General features: G+C 27.3%; 2 protein-coding genes across 6 annotated transcripts in view; one reads left to right on the forward strand and one right to left on the reverse strand.

Moving 5' to 3' along the window:
• The first annotated feature begins 166 nt into the window (after positions 1 to 166).
• On the forward strand, positions 167 to 4,241 carry LOC141538374 (BTB/POZ domain-containing protein 1). Its single transcript, XM_074259794.1, has 6 exons — positions 167 to 305; positions 395 to 773; positions 2,092 to 2,784; positions 2,892 to 3,051; positions 3,137 to 3,294; positions 3,796 to 4,241. The coding sequence occupies exons 2-6, from the start codon at positions 475 to 477 to the stop codon at positions 4,193 to 4,195; spliced, it is 1,710 nt and encodes a 569-aa protein (XP_074115895.1). The 5' UTR covers positions 167 to 305; positions 395 to 474; the 3' UTR covers positions 4,196 to 4,241.
• A 688-nt stretch (positions 4,242 to 4,929) lies between these two features.
• LOC141538378 (uncharacterized) overlaps positions 4,930 to 16,592 on the reverse strand; it is a 30,169-nt gene continuing 18,506 nt past the window's right edge. For 2 of the 5 annotated variants that reach the window (XM_074259804.1, XM_074259805.1), the window contains exons 7-10: positions 12,025 to 12,569; positions 6,403 to 6,509; positions 5,853 to 6,198; positions 4,930 to 5,164 (exon numbers count right to left, since the gene is read on the reverse strand). In XM_074259804.1, the coding sequence (XP_074115905.1) occupies positions 4,943 to 5,164; positions 5,853 to 6,198; positions 6,403 to 6,509; positions 12,025 to 12,057 (708 nt within the window). In that variant the 5' untranslated portion in view covers positions 12,058 to 12,569 and the 3' untranslated portion in view covers positions 4,930 to 4,942. Of the gene's footprint in view, positions 5,165 to 5,852; positions 6,199 to 6,402; positions 6,510 to 7,707; positions 7,959 to 12,024; positions 12,570 to 16,592 lie in introns of those variants that run through there. The other 3 variants (XM_074259807.1, XM_074259806.1, XM_074259803.1) reach the window with 3 other exon arrangements.

The raw sequence follows: 16,592 nt of genomic DNA on the forward strand, positions 1-16,592 counted from the left end.
TTATTTGTTATAAAATTTTTAAAATGATTAAATAATAATTTTTATAACAAACTGTCAAATGTCAGCTGATTTCAATACTTACTATGTTACCGAGGCCCGCCACTGACATGATGCGCCACCTGTCGTTAAAAAATAAAAACACTAAAAAAAAGATGGCGCTAAAGTTTCTAGAAGTAAATCGATAACATTGTTTATTATTATTTTACAGGTAAATAATAAATTGATAAAATAAAAATAAAAGAGTAAAATAATTGCTTGTATGTCAAGTAAGTACATCGAAGCATTAAATCAACGAAATAAAGCAAGTAAGTAAAAGCTGTGTTTGTTTATTTTAATAAAAATGGAGAGATATAATTTAAACTTGGAAAATTAATTATTTTATTAATTCCTAAAGGAGCAAGTGAGTGACAAGCTGATAGATGAACAGAAATAAACAGAGCTTTGAAAAAATTTATAAATTTATTTTGCTTAAAAATGTCGTCATTTGACGAACAGACAAATAGTGTCATGAGTAGACTGTCTGAGCTGAGGATGTCCAGCAATAACAACAGCAATGACAGCGATGCTACTACTTCTTACTCGAGCAATGACGACTCGGTCGCTGCTGCCAGTAGTGTTAATGCTAATGCTAATCTCCTGTCATCGCCTCAAAATATGATGACTGCTAGTGTTTCTACTACTTTTTCCTGCAATCGGAGAGCCGCTACTTTCGGCACCGATGACGAAGAACCTTCGACATCTTCTGTTAGTAGTGTCCTAGTTTCTCGAGATGGGTAAGTCAAGTTATTTTGTCATGTGATACTCAAATTATCAAACTTTTTAATGACATTAAATTTAGCTGTCACTTGACAATTTTTTTTATTTTTTTTTAACAAATAAATTATAGCAAAAAAAAATTATTAAAAAAAATGACTTTTATTATTAAGAAAATTTAAAAATTTCCAAGTGACAGCTAATTTTAATGTCATTAAAGTTAGCTGTCACTTGACAATTTTTTTTAACAAATAAATTTCTTCCAAAAAATTATTTTTAAAAAATTGCATTTCTAGATTTTTAAAATTTCTAAATGTCAATTTTTTTTTGCCATAATTTATTTGTTAAAAAAATTTTTTAAATTATGAACTATCTGCTAAGTTAATTTTCATAACTTTTGATAATTTTTTTATTTTTTTTTTGTAAATTAAATTAAATGATGATATAAGATAAAAGCCCGAATTATTGACAGGGGTCTAAATATTGACATCCTAAATTATTTTTAAATATATTTAATTATCTGTAATAAAAATAACTATCATATAAATTTTTATTAAATTCTAATTAATTAAAAAATTGAAAAAAATTACTGTCAGTTGAAAATATTAAATATTAATTATTAAAAAAAAAATAAAGTTAGCACCAGTTCATCAAACCAGCTTACGAGCGTCTATTTTCTTAACAACTTTGGTTAGAAAAGGATTTTTTTTAAATGCCGAGTTTAAATTAATTTCTTCATCTAATTATATGATTTTTTTTTTAATTAACAATATATGAAAAATTTATAAAATTGAATAATCGAAATTAATTGTATGCTTTATAATATTTAAATAATGGGTGTCAATAACTAGTTGATAATTTTTAAGTTGAATCTCATATTGACAGCGCTATCACGCCTTTTTTTTTTTTTTTACTTAAACCTAAAAAATTAACTGTAAGAGTTTGAAATCTTCTGATTAAATAAATTAATTTTTATATTTTTAAAAGTAATTAATCATTTATGGAAATTATTATTAATAAACTTTAATAATAACTTTTGATAAATAAGAATAAGCAGATGATTCAACGCATGCTTAGTATAGGTGTCAATAATTGGTGTATCCGGATACTCTATTTAATTATTTAAAATTAATTAGTAAATATCAGTAATTATCATTTTAAAAAAAGAAATTGATTAGTAAAAACATTACTTGAGACATTACCACAAACAAAATTCAACGATATTGATATTTGATTGCTTAAAAAAATTAAATTATAATTTTGTCTCTTATAGTGTCAATAATTGGGGCTTTTACCTTATTATTTATTTAAAATTTAAAATAATTAATAATTTTTCAGATTACCAAGCAACTCAGTAAACACTTTACACTTGGAAGCTCGTCCTCATAACGATCCACCAGCAGATGTGCACCAAGTTCCAGCTCGCCAGCTAGCATCCTCTCAACTGTACAACTGGCAAGGCAGCAAAACAACCATGAAAGAAAGATTTGCATTTTTATTCAACAATGAAATTTTATCAGACGTGAGGTTCCTGGTGGGTCGTGTTGGACAGCAGCAACGAATTCCCGCCCACAAGCTGGTTCTCTCATCAGGCAGCGCAGTTTTTGACGCAATGTTTAACGGAACCCTCGCTACGGCCTCAGCAGAAATAGAAGTACCGGACGTAGAGCCTGCGGCTTTTCTCGCAGTCTTGTTGTTCCTCTACACCGATGAAATTCAGATTGACCCCGACACTGTGATGACTACTCTTTACACCGCTAAAAAATACGCAGTTTCTCCATTGGAAAAACACTGCGTTGAGTTTCTTCGCAGTCATTTAACCAGCGACAATGCATTTTTATTACTCACCCAAGCCAGGCTCTTTGATGAGCAGCAGCTGGCTGCTGTTTGCTTGGACACTATCGACAAGTTCACCACCGATGCGCTCAATGCTGATGGATTCACGGATATTGATATTGATACCTTGATGGTAGTTCTTGAAAGAGATACTTTGAGGGTCAGAGAATCCAAAATCTTCCAGGCTGTTGTCAGGTAAATTTTTTTTTTACATTTTTTTTTTTTTTTTTTTTTTTTTTTTCATAATTTTTAAGGACTTGATTTTTTTTTATAATTTTTAACGACTTGTTTAAACATTTTAGATGGTCCGAAGCTGAGTGTGTTAGACAGCAATTGCCAGTGACTCCAGAAAATCAGAGATCCGTGCTTGGAAGAGCATTGTCTTTGGTTCGGTTTCCGTTGATGTCTGTGGAGGAATTTGCTATGGGACCAGCTCAATGTGGCTTGTTGACTGACAGAGAGGTTTGTTAATTTTTTATAGCTTACTTTTTACTTGTTAAATTATTTTATTTAATTAATCTAATATAAATTTTGTAAAATTTTTTAGGTAGTTTCTTTATTTTTATACTTTACGGTCAATCCAAAACCAGCAGTTGGATTTGAAGCTATGCCGAGGTGTCGTATGATGGGAAAAGAATTAACAGTCTGCAGGTTCCAACAAACAGACAGTCGTTGGGGTTACAATGGAACTAGTGATCGCATAAGGTATATTTTAACTAGTAATTCTGGTCGTTTGTTTTTTTATTTGGGTTAGGAAAATCTATAGGGGATCTAAAAGATTTGTAATAAATGAAAAGATTAATTTAATATAATTATTATGAGGTCATAAAGTTCTTAGAACAATAGAAGGTTCCAAGAACAATATCAATTTCTGAGAACAATGTTAGGTTCCAAGAACAGTGCCAGGTTCCAAGAACAGTACCATGTTCCAAGAACAGTTCTGAGTTCTTGGAACCTAATATTATTCTTGGAACCTGTTACTGTTCTTGGAACCTACAACAGTACCAAGTTCCAAGAACAATATAAGTTCCGAGAATGATAATAGGTTCTACGAACAATATAAAGTTCCAGGAACAATAGTAGGTTCTAAGAACGACATCAGGTTCCAGGAACAATATAGGTTCCAAAAACATTTGACTCTAGCGTATTGTATGAACATCCATTTTAAATTTATAAACAATTTAATGACTAAATATAAAATTTTAGATTCAGCGTAGATAGACGGATATTCTTGGTAGGCTACGGTGTTTACGGGAGCGTTCATGGACCTGCGGAATACGAAGTATTGATAGAACTGACCCACACTGCGTCTGGAAAGACAATAGCAACAAATTCAACGAGTTTCAGCTGCGATGGATCTAACTATACATACCGGCTGATGTTCAAGGAACCCATCGAAATAATAGTTAACACCATTTACACCGCCTCAGCCACTTTTACAGGTCCTGATTCTCATTATGGCACCAAGGGACTGAGATGTGTTTCTGTAGATTGCTTCAATAGTGGTAAAAATATTATTAAGTTTCAATTTAGCTTCGCTGCTGGAAATAACAACGGAACTTCCATCGAAGACGGCCAGATTCCTGAATTAATTTTTTACACTTAGGCGTGTATTTCTTTTTATGATTTAATAAATAATTTAAGTTGAATTATTTTAATACTATATTTATTCTGATAATTAAATTAATTATTTACAATATTTTTTACATGGCAGTAAATAAAAAATTAAAATTATATATAAATATAAAGATTAATAATTAGTGCGATAATTTCTTTTTAAGCAGGACGGTATTTTAAATAAAATAGCGTGAAATAAATTCGGAGTTTAATTTTAAAAATTTTTAAATTATTGATTAAAATTGTTTTTTTTTTTTTTTTTTTTTTTAAATCTACATTATGGCAAGATTAGAATTTTAATTATTATAATTATAAACAAGAATACTTAATTAATGAAATCTATTTCACGCTAGTCGATTTAATTTTATTAAATAAAATAAAATAAAGTAAAATAAATTTAATTATCTGGTCGGACGTACACTAATTGTCATGATAAAATGTCAAGTTTTGATTATTTTTATTAATAAATAAAAGTGTCTAATCAGTCTAAAAAAAAAAAAAAAAAAAAAAATTTTTTTCTATAATTAGTCGGCAATAGTATTATCGATAAATTGTTAAGAACTGGCCGCGTTAAAAAAGGTAACATAAAAATTAAGAAATTATTCTATTATAATAATAATAATAATAATAATGATAGAAAAATTAAATGATTAGCATGATTTCGACTTTGAATTAATGAATAGCGATTAAATAATTGGTAACAATTAATAAATAATCCTAGCGTTTGGTTGATTAATTACACATCTGAGTTTATTATAAAATCATCCTTCTTTTTCGGTTTGTGTTTTAGTTTTTTAGACTTTAAAGTTAAGGGACGTTTTTTCTTGGGCTTAGGGATTATTTCGCAGCTGCATCCACTGCGTACTCGGATGTGGTCTACCGTCCACGAAGATCCGTAACTTGTAAAGTAGTGAGCTTCATGTCGATGTCGATGATGATGTTCCATGTTTTCATTTTCCTGAATTAAAAAAAAAAAATTTTATAAATTTAATTACAATATTAATGATAATGAAGTTATAGGTTCTAAGAACAAGATAAAGTTCTAGGAACAATACCAGGTTCTAAGAACAACATAAGATTCCAGGAACAATACCAGGTTCCAGGAACATTACTAGGTTCCGGGAACAATATCAAGTTCCAAGAACAATATCAGGTTCCAAGACTAATATCAGCTTCCAGGAACAACATTTCGTTCTAGGAACAATATCAGATTCCAAGAACAATATTAGGTTCTAAGAACAATACAAGGTTCCAGGAACAATACCAGGTTTTAAGAACAATGCAAGTTCTGGGAATAATATTAGGTTCTAGGAACATTAGTAGGTTCCAGGAACAATATCAAGTTCCAAGAACGATATCAAGTTCCAAGAACGATACCAGGTTCCAAGAACAACATTAGATTTCAGGAACAATACCAGGTTCTAAGAACAATGCCAGTTCTGGGAACAATATCAAGTTCTAAGAATAATGTTAAGTTCCAGGAACAATATCAAGGTTCTGGGAATAATATTAGGTTCCAGGAACATTACTAGGTTCCAGGAACAATACCCGGTTCTTAGAACAATATAAGGTGCCAGGAACAATGAAAGATTATATTTAATTTTCAAGTAAATAATAAAATTTGTAATTCATAAATAAGTGTATACCATAATTGAAATTTCAGCAACTGGATTCTTGACAATAGCATAAGAGTAAGAAAACTTTTGTACACATCTAGACTGAGCGCTGAGCTTGCGGTCTACAAACCGACAGGGCTTGTCGAGGACGTCCTGTCGACAAGAGTACTCGTAAAACCTCTGTATTTGCTCGAGGCCTCTGTACAACTCTACGTACGACTCGTTCCTGTTTTTTCCCCCAGTAGGCTCGGTTATTTCTTCGACTGTTGGGCAGCAGTCGACGGGCAGCCCTTCCTCCCCGCCTTCGCGCCTCAATATGCTTTGGATTTCGCGGTATGTTAATCCTATTCGTTTTGTTACTTGTTCCTCTTGTGACCTGTAATTTATTATAATTAGTAAAAAAATAATAGTAAGCGTTAAAAATATTTGCCGCTTTTGAAATTTTTTTTTTCATTTTTGAGCTTGAAAAATTCTTTCAAAAATTGAAAAAAAAAAAAAAAAAAAAAAAAAAAAATTTCTCCACCCTTTAGACATTTTTCACGCATAATAATAATAATATTAATAAATACAATAAACTCACCATAAAGAAGCACCATGAAAAGATGTGTCTCTGATGGTGCGCGTCAAATTATTTCTTAGCTTGCTGGCGTTAACAAACCGCGACAGGACTGCGGTCAGCCAAACCACCTATAAATGTTAACATTTATTACTTTGGTAATGAAATTACAAGTTTACAGCTTGTGGTTAAGACCCAATAAAAAAACAGTTATGCAATTAGATTCAGGGGGTCATTTTCTGTCTAACATAATTAACAAATGACCTTGTATCTTTTGATCTGTTGACATTTTTAAAGATATAAGCTCACCCCGACATTATACTCATCGAGACCTTTCATTTGAGTACCCACATCAATTTTTCATATATTTTATATATTTATATATATTAAATATATAAAATATATGAAAAATATATAAAAAATGCATGTGGGTACTCAAATGAAAGCTCTTGATGAGTGTAACATCAGGATGAGCTTATATTTTTAAAAATGTCAATATTTAAGAAATGACCCTGTATCTTGTAAACTATTGACATTTTTAAAAATATAAATTCATTCCGATGTTACACTCACCAAGACCTTTCATTTGAGTACCCACATCAATTTTTCATATATTTTATATATTTATATATATTAAATATATAAAATATATGAAAAATATATAAAAAAGGCATGTGGGTACTCAAATGAAAGCTCTTGATGAGTGTAACATCAGGACGAGCTTATATTTGTAAAAATGTCAATATTTAAGAAAATACAGTGTAATTTAACAAAAGTAATTATTTAATAAAACAAAATTTTATTTTTTCATAATAACTGCAAAGTTGCTGGTAAATACTAATTAACTATTAATAAATATTCCTCCTAAATAAATATTTATTAAAATTTGATAAATTAAATAATTAATCTTTTATCAGTCTACAAATAAAGCTCAATTTTTTTGTCCATTAAATACGACTTATTTTCTTCTTAAAAATAAAAAGAACCTTTTACAAATATTTTTAACTGTTAAATTATTATTGCACGTTTAATGGCGCGAACTTTTGAATTTTAGAGATGTTTTAGATTTCAAAAATTACTATTTATAAAATATAAATTGGCTTCAAGGTTTTCAGAAAAAATAATAGTAATAAAAATGATAAACTTGTCGGTGAATAATATTATTACCCAAGATTTAAGTAAAAGTTGTAATAATTTCCATTAGATCAAAATCTAAATAGAGACATTAAAATTAAAATGTCGGGGAAAAAAAGGTATTGCGAACATAAAAAAAAGTAAATAAAATAAAATAAAATAATATTTAAATATAAATAATAAAATGATCTTTATCTTGTGTCTTGTCCGGTTATGCTCTAAGTATTTTACGACACGTCGAGTTGAACGACAGGTACACGCTGTACTCTCGTGTGTTAATATAAGTACCAACCATAAGATATCTAACATTTATATATATTTATATAAAGGTGTATATTGACCCCTGACAGTGTTTTATTTAATACCATACTTGCAGTAAGTCTCACTATACTCCACTACTCTAATCTGTACTTCACATACCGGACTCATTATTACACGCGTATTAAACATACATTACTATTACGCATTTACCATTTATATATTTAAGCCATTAGATTATTATACTGATTATAAAAGTATGATAATATTATCGAGACTTGGCGCCAGGGAAATATTACATTTCATTTTTTGAAATTAATACTCTTTTATCGAACATTTTCCACCATCGGTATCATCGTCGACTTGTCAACTTAAGTATTGATAAATCCTCGATGTAATCGCTGTAATTTAATAATAGCTTGCCTGAAAGGAAGCTCCATTTTATCCATTTATATGCAGAGCAAAAATATTCAAATATGCTAATTGCTTTCATTATTTTTTTTATTTTCTTTTTTTTTCATTCGACAAAATTTTATCGGTACTTTTAATTAATACTCTAGAAAATTTATTTAACATTTATTCATAAATATTATTTTTGTCAAAACGGGGAATTTTATTATTTTTATTAATTTATTTCATCCGGTGTATTAAAAAATTCTTTTTTTTAATTTTTTAACAAGATTAAATTAAAAAAAAATTTTTTTTAATTAAAAATAGATTTTTATTATTTTCAGCTGAGATATACTCGATTAAATTTTTGAAGATTCTTCAATTTTTCATGATTATTTTTTTAAGGTAGTTTTCTTAGGATTTTTTTTTTTTTTTTTTTTTTAATTTTGGCAGATTAATTGTTCATATAATTCTGCATCGATTGGCGCAATTTGAAATTTTTTGACCATCTAGTTTCAGAGATATTTAATTTCAAAGTTACCGAGTTTTGAACGCTCTTATACATTACGGTATACGGTATATCCAAAAGTTTACCTACAAACATTTTTATATCTCAGAAACTTTTCTTAGGATTTTTTTAAAAAACTAGAGTAACGTTAATTAACAACTAAACAATTTTTTTAAAATAATTTCATTGATAATTACCACACAGTTTCACAGATATTTATTAATAAGTAATGAAAAATTTACCTAGACCAGAGTAGCCAAGGAAGGGATACGTTAATAAAGCTATGGCAGCAACGCAAGTTTTGTGAGCCAAGAAAAAAATTTGAGACGCGTTAGCGCTGAAAAATTTGAAAAGTTTAATGTACGTCAGGTGTAATATTATAGTTATTAATTTTATTTATTTAAAAAAAAAAAATGAAAATACGTATTTTTCTATAATTATTAAAAATTCAAAAAAGTTAACAATTTTAATATAATAATATATATTAATCTTTGATAAGTTATAAAAATAATAGTCAGATGAAATTACAAAAAAATAGTAAAATTTAAAATCAATTAATACATCAACACAAAAAATTTAATTACTGATTTTTCTGAAAAAACAAAACAATACTGTCAAATATTTTTTTTCAGACATTGTAATTATATTTTCGAATAAATGTATGTTAAACAACTAAGTTATATATGAGCTTTCGCGCTTGGAGGCGTGCAAAAGAAAGTAAAAGTTTATCATTGCCTTAGATGCATAAACAAGAATTTAAATAAAGGATTATTGGTAATAAATAAATCGATTAAAAACAATAAATCCGTATCTTTATAACGGCGGTATAAATTTAAAATGATAAAATTAGTTATTGAGTTCAATTAATCAAGTACTTAAATCACGTGTCATTATACCTATCTAAGTCCTTTATTTATTGGAGTTAAAAATGCAACGACGAGCGTGCAGTTAACAGCGATTACTAAAGATTGTGCTCACTCTACACTCTATACTTTATATAAATAATATCAACGCCGTCACATACTTTATATGTTAGTAAACTTCAAGTATCATGTCGTCTTATGTACCGTGACTAAAACCCTGCTTTACTGCTTGTAACATTAAAGGTTGCTGGCAACCTTGGAGTTGCTATGTTAAATTGCACTGTACTTTCTTAAATATTGACATTTTTAAAAAATATAAGCTCATCCTGATGTTACACACATCAAGAGCTTTCATTTGAGTACCCACATGCATATTTGATATATTTTTCATATATACATATATATATAATATATAAATATATAAAATATATGAAAAATTGATGTGGGTACTCAAATGAAAGCTCTTGATGTGTGTAACATCAGAATGAGCTTATATCTTTAAAAATTTCAATAGTTCTCAAGATACAAGGTCATTTATTAAATATTGATATTTTTTAAAAATTAATAAAGCTTATTAAATTTAAACAAATCCTTTTATCAGTGTACAAAAAATTAGAAAAATTTAATTTTTTTATATAATGATAAATAATTATAGAAAATAACGAGTAGTATTTTATAAATGATATAAAATACAAAAAAAAAAAAAAAAAAAAAATAAAAAGGGATAGGATTAAAATGTCGGAGGAATAAACCGTGAATGTTAGACACCGTGTCCAAGGTGACTAAGTAAATGTTTATACACGTCAATCATCCAAGAAAGATGCGGTGTTGGAAGTTTGCGAGTATATATGTCCGCCACGCTGTCCAAACATTCAGCGTCTTAGCGTCTTACCGTCTCAGCGTGTGACTCTTTTATGTACATTTATTCTATCTACATTATTAACTTTTCTCCTACATATTACATTATATTACACATCTTTCTCGCCACTTTATTCCTATCCATAATCACAGCCATTGTTATTATTATCATTGCTGGTAATTAACAACCATGACCGGTCATTTTATTCCATACGAATTTTATTAAATTCACAATATTTTACTCAATCTCTCGGTGTGTGTGGTTTTTTGTTAGGGATTTAACGAGAAAAATAATTAGCACCCCAACAAGTTTTACGGAGCTAATTACATGATGAGTTATCGTTATTGAAAAATATTTTTTATTTTTTTGTCGAGGCTTGGAATGAGCCTCGACATCTGTATGAGTATAATCAATACCTTTAAGAGAATGAAAAGAGTTTTGATTCGAGTATTTAAATGATAAAATTAGTTTTTTAAATTGCAATATTAATTAATTAAAGTAAAAGCCCGAATTATTGACACCCTAAATAATTTTTAAATATATTTAATTATCTGTAATAAAAATAACTATCATATAAATTTTTATTAAATTCTAATTAATTAAAAAATTGAAAAAAATTACTGTCAGTTGAAAATATTAAATATTAATTATTAAAAAAAAATAAAGTTAGCACTAGTTCATCAAACCAGCTTACGAGCGTCTATTTTCTTAACAACTTTGGTTAGAAAAGCATTTTTTTTTAAATGCCGAGTTTAAATTAATTTCTTCATCTAATTATATGATCTTTTTTTTTTTTTTTTTTTTTTTTTTTTAATTAATAATATATGAAAAATTTATAAAATTGAATAATCTAAATTAATTGTATGCTTAATAATATTTAAATAATATTTAAATAAGAATCACGCCTTTTTTTTTTTTTTTTACTTAAACCTAAAAAATTAACTGTAAGAGTTTGAAATCTTCCGATTAAAAAAATTAATTTTTATATTTTTAAAAGTAATTAATCATTTATGGAAATTATTATTAATAAACTTTAATAATAACTTTCGATAAATAAGAATAAGCAGATGATTCGACGCATGCTTAGTATAGGTGTCAATAATTGGGACTAAGGCATGTCAATAATTAGATCAATCAGTTTTTTAACCTGTCAATAATTGGTGTATCTGGATACTCTATTTAATTATTTAAAATGAATTAGTAAATATCAGTGATTATCATTTTAAAAAACAAAATTGATTAGTAAAAACATTACTTGAGACATTACCACAAACAAAATTCAACGATATTGATATTTGATTGCTTAAAAAAAATTAAATTTAACTTTGTCTGTTATAGTGTCAATAATTGGGGCTTTTACCTTATTAATAAATAAAAAGTTTTGAATTTTAAAGTTTAAATTCAAAATTATGGACCAATTCTTCTCGGAAAATTTATCTCAGACCTTTTTTACAGAAAATTTTATTTTCTACAAATAAAGGACTTGTCAATTTTGTCATATTTCTCTTTCTTTCTTCAAAATTTTGGCTTTACATATTTTTTAATAGTCAATTTTTTATTCCAAATTTTTGGAGGAGTTTTTAATAGTTTTCCTACAAGCAATAAATAATAATAATAAAAAAAAAAAAACTCACCGCAATAAGAATTGTAAGATCTGCAATTCGCATAGTAGCTGGCCAGGCCAGCAGTAAGGCCGTTGTACAACTTGTCGTTGTCTTATAATTTAGCGGACCGATTATTAAAGACCAGCGGATAAAAAATATTAAGAAGAATATCTTTTAAATAAGAGTTACTGAGTCACGTCACTTAACAAGATACATAGATATATAAATTACTTGATGTAATTAGTCATTGCCATTACTGCAACACTTGAACACTGCAATGCTAATGATAATGATATTAATGATAATGTCACTGTTAAATTGTTACAAATGTAATTGTAAGTATCATCACAATTATCTTTGATGGTCATAACATCCAGAACATCGTAGGATTTTTTTTTAGATTTACTCCAGTTGTAAAACCGAATTAAACAAACATAAATCATCAATAATAATAACAACCACTGGTTGTTACTCTTGCTGTAATTAGCCGGTGATTTTATTAGGGAAAATTTAATTGACTCCTCTTCCACTTGTTTGGATTTAAAATTTTCCATCTGTGACGTGCTTCTTCTAATCTGTAAGTACAAAAAAAATTTTATTATTATAATATAATTATATAAAAAAAATTTTGGAAAATTTTTAAATATTCAAATGTTATAATTTAAAAATATTACAGTTAAAAAAAAAAGCGGGAAATTTAAAAATATTTGAATGTTAAAAAAAAGCGGGAAATTTTAAAATATTTGAATGTTAAAAAAAAGCGGGAAATTTTAAAATATTTAAATATTTAAAAAAAAGCGGGAAATTTCAAAATATTTGAATATTATCTGTGATTTTTTTTATCACTTAATTTTTACGTCATTTTTTTTTTTTTTTGATTGATTTATTTTCTATTTGTTTATATTAAACTTTGTAAATGAGTAAATAATTCGTTGGAATTATTGGTAAGTATAAATTTATTATTATTATTTATTAATAGACGTGAGGTGTAATAAAATAAGTGAACAAATCTGTTGATTGGTTAATGTAAAAACGCCTCTCACTGGCTATTACGCCTTTCTATTGGTCTAGCGTAGTGCCGTGAATCGACAAAATAATAAATGTCTCTCATTTTATTTATTTAAATAAATTTTTAATACAGACGAATGATCAGCAAGAAAATTTAAATTTTTATGTGATTAAAATAATTAATAATCTACAAATGGAGTAAGTAAGTAAGTAATTAACGATACGCGAGATAACGCGGTGAAAAATGTTGCAGGAATTTAATCAGGAGAAATAAAAATCCAAACATCCGCGTCGTTATCGGAAAAAATCGCTAAGTAATATCTAATGATCGATAGTTAAATGCAAAAAACTATTCCGATCAAACTGATACGTTCAGACATTCACTTGAGTGCTTGGATAAAATCAGATATGTCCTGCACTACTGTCGTTACGCTATCAGATAATCTATCTTTAGTTACTACAATGTTTTTTATAAAAACAGTTATGAAAATTTTTTAAAGATATTTAATTATAATGTATAAAAATAAAATTTTGGTCGAAAATGGCATAAATCGTGTCATGAAAGACGGCGAAGTTTTAACAGCTCAATTTTTAATAAAAGACTTAACGCGGGTATTTTAATTCTTGTCTATTTCTAAGAGACGCTTCCACGTGGGCGGCTGGAGAAATTACTCTTGCTATACGCGGTAAATCTTAAAGAAAAGATTTAAATAATAATAATAAACGCTAATACCGAGAGGATTCAACTGGATAAATTCTGAGTTATAACTTTATTTTATAAATTTACAGATAAATAAAAAAAATTTTTAGATTTATTACCGGGGTGTTAACATTATTAATTTTCAAACTCGAAAAATAGCAAGTTTAATTTCGGTCCAATTTTAAGAATAAGAATTTTCACTAAAATTTCTTTTTTCAATATTCATTTAATATTTTTATATCATTCCTAATTTATGAGGTGGAAGATTTTTTTATATACGAGTATAACTTTAAGAAAAATTAATTAAACTGGAAAATTTTAATACATATACAGATATATTAATTTATATATATTTGATTTTTTTTATACTCTACTTATTACACCGATAAAACCTATTCTACTTTATTATCCAGTTATTCAAAGTTACGACTTTTATTAATTTATTTTCAATAAGAAATTAGAAACTTGAGAAAGATATTTCGATAATAAAGTTATTTCATTTTTACCAGTAGTTTTTCCAAGAACTTTGACATTTTTAAACTTCCCGCTTTGAAAATTAATTTTAAAAAAATACCGAGTTATTGATTTCGGTGGAATTTTGAGAATAAGAGTTTTTCATGAGATCTCGAGGTTTTGAGGTCTTAGGAAGCTGTTCCGACTATTTCCGGCTGGACGTCCGGCCGTGTGTATCTATGTAAATAAAATTTTGCCGTAGGATATCTTTAGAATGAATCAACCGATCGAGATGACCGACACGGCGTTCTAAAGTGTTCATTGAGACTTTGATCTGATTAGATTTTAAAGTTAATCGCCAGAGCCCTTTCAAAGAAATTCAAAAAATAAAAACCAAAAATACATTTTTTTTAAGTTTTTTCTAAATAACTTTCAAAATATTTGACTAATCAACTCCAGACATCAGCGACATTTTTTTGTACTTGAAAAACTAAGTCGAATGCCGCCAAGCAAGTCAAAATCGAACGACAAGTTAAAAAATTCTAGCCCTTAAAAAATTTCTAAAAAATCGTTTGAATTTTTTAGCTCGAAGAGCTAAAAATCATCCAGTTGGAAAATTTTCGAAAAAAGCAGAAAGTTTAAAAGATGACCTACAGGTCAACCGCCTTTCAAATGATACCGCCTTGATTGCTTTTAATGATACAAAAGATTTAAATTCAAATAATAAATCGTTGAAAGATAAAATTTAAAAATGTAAAAATAATAATGACCCCGGCAATGTGATAATAAATATAATCTGAAATCAATAAAGTGAAAGTATTATAGTATTATATTATATGGATGTAATTTTTTCGGCGTAGGGTATCATGATACTGAATAGTAAATAGTAAAGCGACTTAATAAATGTCGTGCATGAATGTGAAATAGAAGCTATTACTATTAACTATCAACTATGAACTATTATAATAGCGGTAGTGAAACGAGTGAATATGAAAAACGCCTACATATTCATAGTGCGACATAAGCAGAACTAACAGGCTTATAGTAAATCGTAAATGCCGAGGAACACGGTAATCATCAATGAGTTATGTTTTATGTTTTAATGTTATAATGTCTAGTTAAAGCTCCCGAGTCTCGATCTCGACAACTGTAGAGTTAAACTACTCTACACATATATTTACCTTTGAGTATCTACTCCTACTCATTTCTAGTAATCAAAACTAATCCGATACTTTATTTATTTATGTATTTATTTATTCATAATTATATTTATATCTAATTGTGCAATCTTTATATCTGTTTGAAAATATGTGTCAATCATATCATTTATTATTCTGCCTTGTATTAATAAATTTTGGATTGGAAAATTTTATAATCTGTAGAAAATTTTAAGCTCTTACATTTTTTAAAAATTTTAATTTAATTTTTTTTTTTGTTAAAAAAAAAAAAAAATATTAATTAAGTTTTTTAAGAAGATCCAAATATTCTTTCATTGTGAAGAACATTTATAAAAAAATAATTTTTTTATGCGTCTTAAAATTAATTAATAATATTTTAAAAAAAATTTCTGATAAATTTACTCATTAAATAATTATTTATTTTTTGTTTTTTAATTTTTTTTATTAATTATTAGGTTACGTAAATTGAATTAAAAAATTTTACTACTTCGTATGGATCTCCTTAAATGAAAAATTCAAAAAATTGTGCTTTAATTATTAATTCAAATATTTCGCGGGGTTTTTAAATTATTTTAAATTATTTTTTTGATTAAAATAAATTTTTTTTTCTATTAAAAAAATATGCAGGATCATAAAACTTAAAAAAAATTAAATTAAAAAAAAATCTGGGCCCATAACCTGTCGATACAAAAAAAAAGAAGCAATTGGTGTATCAAGTAAAATAAATTAACAAAAAAAAATGTATAAAATTGAAAAACCCCATCTGAAACTTTCACAATAAATTTGAATAATTATCTGGAACAAAAATAAAATAAAATAATAATAAAGCCCCACCTTTGCCCTTTTATATATTCTATTGTTGTGATGATGTATGTATAATATTACTGAATAATAACATTAAATGTTGTCGGGTGTTGTAGTACTAAGTGTAATGGAAATAATCGATGACAGACACGACACAAAGACGCAACTTGTATTGTCATTGCCTATATCAATCAAGTTATTTAAAATGAATGCTCTTTACAACTCACTACCGAGTTACCGAGTATTTACTATTTATAATTTAATATTGAGTATTGACTATTGACTATTGACATGCCCTGTTGACAAGATTGATTGTATTAGACGATTGCTACGCCAACACATATCCTTGATCATTTTTTGTCTTTTTTTTAACGTCTATAAGCTGCTAATTTTCAATCACGTCCGCCTGAAAAATCTTTATAAATATATTTCAACATTTTTAATGCTTTATTATT

Source organism: Cotesia typhae, unplaced genomic scaffold, assembly GCF_013202065.1.
Source record: "Cotesia typhae breed Kobodo isofemale line unplaced genomic scaffold, CoteBio_Ctyphae contig_20, whole genome shotgun sequence".
NCBI classification, from domain to species: Eukaryota; Metazoa; Arthropoda; class Insecta; order Hymenoptera; family Braconidae; genus Cotesia; species Cotesia typhae.

What these genes read in the sequence shown, in the direction of transcription:
- LOC141538374 (XM_074259794.1), top strand. Translation starts at nt 475, where the DNA reads ATGTCGTCATTTGACGAACAGACAAATAGTGTCATGAGTAGACTGTCT. An exon ending in GCTTGTTGACTGACAGAGAG is followed by an intron (nt 3,052 to 3,136) that starts GTTTGTTAATTT and finishes AAAATTTTTTAG; the next exon opens with GTAGTTTCTTTATTTTTATA. An exon ending in GGAACTAGTGATCGCATAAG is followed by an intron (nt 3,295 to 3,795) that starts GTATATTTTAAC and finishes ATAAAATTTTAG; the next exon opens with ATTCAGCGTAGATAGACGGA.